The sequence below is a fragment of the Kryptolebias marmoratus genome, linkage group LG20 (assembly GCF_001649575.2).
Source record: "Kryptolebias marmoratus isolate JLee-2015 linkage group LG20, ASM164957v2, whole genome shotgun sequence".
Lineage (NCBI taxonomy): Eukaryota > Metazoa > Chordata > Actinopteri > Cyprinodontiformes > Rivulidae > Kryptolebias > Kryptolebias marmoratus.
In genome coordinates this window covers 25,157,747-25,164,669 of record NC_051449.1, presented here as the reverse complement: position 1 = coordinate 25,164,669, position 6,923 = coordinate 25,157,747, and the positions used below count along the sequence as shown (strand labels likewise).

Below are 6,923 nucleotides of genomic sequence, written 5' to 3'. Positions count from 1 at the left end.
TTGAGACATTGAAGGTCAAAAGTTATCAAAAGCTTTTTGCTACATAAAAGCATGTGGGCGTGGCCAAGCCTCAAACTCTGACCATTCGCCATGAAACATCATGGTGTAATAACTTCGACATACAAGGTCATAGGTTAAGGAAACTTTCTGTGGGTCATAACAGACTAGTACTAATCACATTAATGTGGTCAATTTGTGACATTACTTTAGCCCCGCCCCCTTCCAACAGGAAGTAACCTGTTTTCCTGTTGGAGGTTGTCCTTTCTTCTCTTTCACTCATTCTAATTTAAGCCTGTGTCGGATGACAGAACAACATGATGCAGACTCCCTCTCTCAGCACTGACTGGTGCCTGAATGATGTAGGCGTGACAGAATGGCAAACGCCAATCCCTCGCCGTTTGCATACGATTGGCTCTAAATCACACATGCATTATCCAATTTACGCCAAACTGGATATGAATGACCTTTGTTAATCTCTGAAGAGGCCAAAAGGATTATACTGGAATTTAACTCCAGTGCGCCCCCTATAATAGTCGAAGAGTTATATCTCCCTGACACCTGATCCGATCTGCACGAGATTTTTTGTGCATCACCAGTGAGCACTGTTGCACACATTAGTGTGGTAATTTAATTACAACACTTAAGCCCCGCCCACTAAGGATTTTTGGGTGATTGTAACTCTGAAACGATGCACAGTAGGTAGGTCAAACTTTACAACATGACTCCCCATGGGTCAACTATCAGCCTTAACTTCAAGTTAACAAGGTCAAAGGTCACGAGAGCCCATGTGCTCTAACTCTTCAACCGTTTGACGTAGGAAGGTACTGATCCTGACTGAAGGCAATTTGGGACATTTTCTGTAAAAGACACCTAGTGGACGGTGCAGGAAAGACGCATGAGCATAGACCGCAGTCGCCAGAGCTCCCGCGATTGTAAGAACTCCTGCGGCCGCAAGGCCGAAGCGGCGCTGAGCTGCGAGGGCCGCCCAACGCTGCTTGCAGCTTTAATTTAGTCTATTCTCAGAAACAAAAGCTTAAAAAGAATCACTTTTCTTTGAAAATAGTTGCTAAAAATTGATTTTGTGGCCAGGCGGTAGACCCTTGAAGTTAAAATTTTGTTGGCTCTCAGTATGAATCCCGCCTGAGAGTTTTTTCCAAAAAAGACTCACACAACCATGGAAAGCTCTTTCTAAAAGGGTGGTTGAATTACTAAAAGAGTGTTTAGCAGGCAGTTTACAAAACTGATTCATAGAAGAAAAGGTTTCAATGTACACTAATAAAAGTGATTAAAATGCATGTAAATTATGCCCACTTTATATTCTTTCAACAAAGTCCAATTTTCCTCTATTGATGATTAACTCAAGAGCAATTTTTTTCTACAAAAACACCTGCTAGATTTAGCTAAGTTTTATCAATTGTTCTTCAAAGGTATACTTTTTGGTAAAAGTCGAGAAAGTTTTGTGGGCCTTTTTACCATGAACTTGGAATAAAAATAATAAACAAACAGACTGAAGACAAAAATCTTGGCCGCCACAGCCAACTGAACTTAGAAAACACATAAATGACAAATTAGTCAGTTTAACAGATACTGAGATAAAATTTGATGTGGTAGTAGATGAGTCATTTAGGTACTTATTTTTGTTTACCTTTATTTAGACAGGTAATCTCATTCAGAAAGGTAGTCTAATTTACAAGAGATTTACAACACACACTGGCATCTTGAAAAATTACATGAGATCGCACACATTTTTTTAAGATTTAAATATAAAACAGCTTTAACTCCATTATTTCTTAACATAAGATCCTTGTTTAAAACTGGTACGAAATGCTATGGGGCTATACAGTTCTTCAAGGAATGCTAGGCCTTTAAATCTAGTAGTTTTCTATTGTGTTGGTAAAACATGTTCAGTCATAGTTGTTACTTTGTAGTGTTGAGTAGTGGTATTTATCTCCAGCTCATTCATATTATTTTTATTATAAGCATGTTAATCTATTCAGGTGCTGTTCTGAGTTTTCAGAAGATTTTACACTTTGTGTTACATGTGGTTTAGATTTTCTGCTGTTGGTTTACCCTTTAAATCATAGTGACTTACTACACAACTTGTACCTGGTTCTGTGTCTGTTTAGGTCTGTTTGTGAGATGAACCTGGAAGCCGAGTTCTTCACTCTACAGGACAGTAATTCCAAGTTGGTGGCAGCTTTGAATGAGGCTAATGCTAATGTGGAGCAATGGAAGAAACAGCTGGCAGCATATCAGGAGGAAACTGACAGACTCAGAGAACAGGTAAACGTTTAACACAACCACTCAAAAAGCAGCTGTAAGACTGGATTGCTTGCAAATTGTCTTATGCAATGATTTGAAAGGTACTCCTACCATTTGAATTCTTACACGTTGTGATGTTACAACCGTATTTTACTGTGATCTTATGTAATAGATCAACATAAAGTAACACAAAATGGATAAGTGGAGAGGAAGTGACATGATTTTCAATTTTTTTTTTTTTACAAAAAAATATCTCAAAAGTGCTGCATGTGTTCTGTTCTCTGAAATGTATATTTATTAAATAATTGAGGCTACACAGAAGCATGCGTGAGACATCTCCATTCGAGCAGGTCCCTCTTTATTATATTTCCCCCGAACCCAAACCTATACAGCACAAAGGGTCTACCCTCCAATTGCCTGATACTACAGTGTGCATTTGTATATTACCTCCCTGTGTCAGTACTTTGTAGAACCCCCTTTTACTGCAATTCCAACTGCAAATTTTGGGAGGTTTGTCTCTACCAGCTTTGCACATCTAGAGACTGAAACTATTGCCTATTCTTCTGAGCTCTCAAATGTTTTTCCTGGATATTTCTTAGACTTCCAACCTGGGAATGTCTCCCCCTGGCTGATAAGGTAGAGTTCTTTTAGTCTGTGAGCATAAAATTTTCAAAGACGCAGGTGTTCATTTTTATTCCTTTGATTTATTTTTCTCAGGAATTCCTCCTGCAATAAACAGGTAGGTAGGTAGGTAGGTAGGTACATTTATTTATATAGCACTTTTCAGCACAAGGCAACTCAAAGTGCTTAAACAGTTCCTTCTGCTTCAGACTTTATACCCTTAAACAAATGCCATGTTAGAAGTTATTGTTTACTGGACCGTTTTTCACAGATTGATATTAACTTCCATAACCAACACTTGCCAATGATTTTATGCCTTCTATACTGTACTCAACTAAAATTTTCTCATCTGTTATTTCTCCATTTTTACAGCCATGTTTATGTTATAATCACAATACTTTCAATAGTATTTGCTTTAAAATATTCCTGAGCATGAACTAGCCATGTAAAGCACCTTCCCTCACCATCTGATCAAATTCACCACCAGGTGGTGATCAGTTGACAGCTCTGCTCCTACACTTATCTGAGTGTCCAAAACATACAGCCACAAATCAGATGACACGACTACAAAGTACATAATCAATCTGCAGCCTAGGGTGACCTGGTATATTTGAACGTGGTGTTTGTTATAGACGCACCATGACTAGCAATGAAATTCATTAACAGAACACCCCTCAAGTTCAGATCAGAAAAGTTGTTCCTACCAATCACGCCCCTCCAGGTTTTTTTGTTATTGGCCATGTGGGTTTTGAAGTCCCCCAGCATAATAATTGAGTTCCCAGTTGGAGCACCTTTCAGTAATCCCGCTAAGGACTCCAAGAAGGCTAGGTACTCTGAATTGTCGTTTGGCACATCAGGTGGGGGCCCACACTAGCCTGGCACCTCTCACCATGAGCATCTCTGAAGAGGAATAAGGTCCAGCCCCTCTCATAGAAGTTGTTTTCAGAACCTACGCTATGCGTTGCGGTTATCCCAATTATATCTCGGTACTTCTCAACCTCACACACAAGCTTAGGTTACTTCCCCACCAGAAGGAAGACATTTCATGTCCCAAGAGCCAGCTTCAGTAAGCACCAAGGCCCCCACCTTCGGCTGCCGCCCATAGCACACCACACCCAACTCCTCCACCCAACTGTCTCTTCCTGTAGGTGGTGGACCCACATGAAGGTTAACCTATGTTATTTATGTGGGCTGACCCAGACTGGGCTCCAGCAGAGCAACTTCTTACACATCAGAGATGGACAAGAAGCTGAGTACAGAGATCTGGTGGACCGCTTTGTGGCATGGTGTGGAAACAATCATCTCATCTTGAATGTGAACAAAACAAAGGAGATGATTGTAGATTTCAGGAGAAACCGGGTCAGATCAAACCCTATTACCATCATGGGAGAAGAAGTGGAGATGGTTGAGGAATATAAATACCTTGGTGTTCATCTGGACAACAGACTGGACTGGAGACTCAACAGTGAAGCCATCTACAAGAAGGAACAGAGCAGACTGTACTTCTTGAGGAAGCTTAGATCCTTCAAGGTTTCCAGCAAGATGTTGCAGATCTTCTATAAGTCTGTTGTTGAGAGTGTCATCTCTTCTGCCATCATCTGTTGGGGCAGCAGCATCAGAGCCAGGGACCTAAAAAGGCTCAACAACCTGATAAAGAAGGCTGGTTCTGTTCTGGGGATGACTGTGGAACCTCTGGAGATGATGATGCAAAGAAGGATTTTGCATAAAATCAAGGAAATCATGGACAACCCTGACCATCCTCTTCACGAGACCGTCATCGGAAAACAGAGTCTCTTTAGTCAAAGGCTTCTTCAGATTAGCTGTAAAACGGAGGAGATCATTCCTGCCCACAGCCATCACCATCTATAATAACTCCTTGATTTAAATGAGCTACGTCAACATTTAATTTCCATTTGGGATTAATAAAGAATTTTTGAATTTGAATTGAATTTGAATTTGAATGTTTGCTGTGTTCCCTATATAATTTGTGGCAAATTGCAAACAGGATTTTTTGTGGCTATTTGTTTAACAATAGCTTTCTTCTTGCCACTCTTGCATAAAGTCCATTTTTGTGGAGTGATTGACAAATAGTTGTTCTGTGGACAGATTCTTCTACCCAAGTCGTGGATCTCTGCAGCTCCTCCAGAGTTACCATGGACTTCTTAGCTGCTTCTCAAATAAATACTTTCCTTGCCTGGCCTGTTTAGGTTGACAGTCGTGTCTTGGTAGGTCTGCAGTTGTGTCATACTCCATTTACAGATGATGGATTTAACAGTGCTCTGTAAGATGTTCAAAGTTTGAGATATTGTTTTATAACCCTAGCCCCCCTTTAAACTTCTCAGCACCATTATTCCTGACCAGTCTGGTGCATTCCTTCATGATACTGTTTGCTCACTAATGTTCTATAGCAAATCTCTGAGGCCCTCGCAGAATAGCTCTATTTATACTAAAGATGAATTACACACAGGTGGACTGTCCATACTAACTAGGTGACTTCTGAAAGTAACTGGTTGCACTGGATCTTGCTTTGGGGTGTCAAAATAAAACGGACGCTACGCCTTTCTAATTTTTTGTAAGAAATATTGAAAACCATGTATCATTTTTCTTCCACTTCACAACTATACACTACTTTATATTGATCTAGAAAATAAATCCCAGTAAAATACTTAGAAGTTTGTGATTGTGATGTGGAAAAGTTCAAGAGGTATGAATATTTTTTTCAAGGGAGTGTAAGTATGGTCTTGGCTATGTAAGGTTTTGCATTTGTCAGGTTTTAAGGTGATGAACCCAGAATGCAGACTTGACATGTGGAGCTTGGAAACAAAACTGATTTATTGCTGACGTGGCAGTAAAACTTACAAGAAAAATAATAATAAGTATTTCAAGGAGCACATCAAAAGGACCATACCTAACTGTAGCATGAAACCAATAATGAACCAGTGGAGATGAGATGCATTTGGACAGAATATATAAGCTGGGGCTGATGAAGAAGTGAGCACAAGTGACTGATTAGCAGGTGTAGATGAGTGTGGCAGGCTGACATGGAAAAGTACTGAGGAAGCTGACTGACGGTGAATGACTGAGGGACACAGGGAACACTGGGAAACTTAAACAAGAAATACACAAGAATAGTTCTGATATTAAAGTACAAAAAACAGCTAAAGCTCTAAACAGATAGGGAAACACAGGAAAAGAATATTAAAACAAAGATCTTAAAAGAAAAATAGGAAAAGAAATGAATAAATCCAAAAAATATAACTCAAAGTACCACAGAAAGTCAAACAAAACAAACAGATCATGACAGTGTTATACCACTGGCGGTGCCAGGGAGCGCTAGGGGGTGTTATAGCTCCCTCTGAAAAAGTCATAGCACCCCCGTAGCACCCCCAAGCAACACAGGATATGTGTGGGACACGTTCCCCGCACTTCCCTTTAGTGTGCCCTCTATCCCCTGCACTTTTTTCAGCCGTTGCAATTGTTTAATCCGTTGTTAACATCTGGGGATGTGTTTTTCCGAGCTGTCTTTAAACACACCATGAGTGCTGTGTACACCATCAATCAATCAATCAAATTTTATTTGTATAGCACATTTCAGCAGCAAGGCATTTCAAGGTGCTTTACATAATTAAAAAACAAAATAAAAACAGCATGTGACAATGAATAAACAGTAAGAAAGAGACAAAAACCCGCACTATAACCCTAATTTAGCCATAAGCAACTCTAAACAGGTGGGTTTTAAATTGAGATTTAAAGGCACCCAGTGTTTCAGCTGTTTTACAATTTTCTGGAAGTTTGTTCCAAATTTGTGGTGCATAGAAACTGAATGCTGCTTCTCCTCGTTTGGTTCTGGTTCTGGGGATGCAGAGCAGTCCAGAACCAGAAGATCTGAGGTGTCTAGACGGTTGGTACAGCGATAACAGATCTTTAATGTATTGTGGTGCTAAACCGTTCAGTGATTTATAAACTAACAACAGTATTTTAAAGTCTATTCTTTGAGCTACAGGGAGCCAGTGTAGGGACTTTAAAACTGGTGTTATGTG

General features: G+C 39.9%; 1 protein-coding gene across 1 annotated transcript in view; it reads left to right on the top strand.

The window, feature by feature from the left end:
• The window catches only part of LOC108250829 (homer protein homolog 3-like), a 48,415-nt gene that overhangs the window by 12,703 nt on the left and 28,789 nt on the right, over positions 1 to 6,923 (top strand). Inside the window, exon 2 of the mRNA XM_037982118.1 lies at positions 2,127 to 2,283. Within this exon, the coding sequence (XP_037838046.1) occupies positions 2,127 to 2,283 (157 nt within the window). The remainder of the gene's footprint in view (positions 1 to 2,126; positions 2,284 to 6,923) is intronic.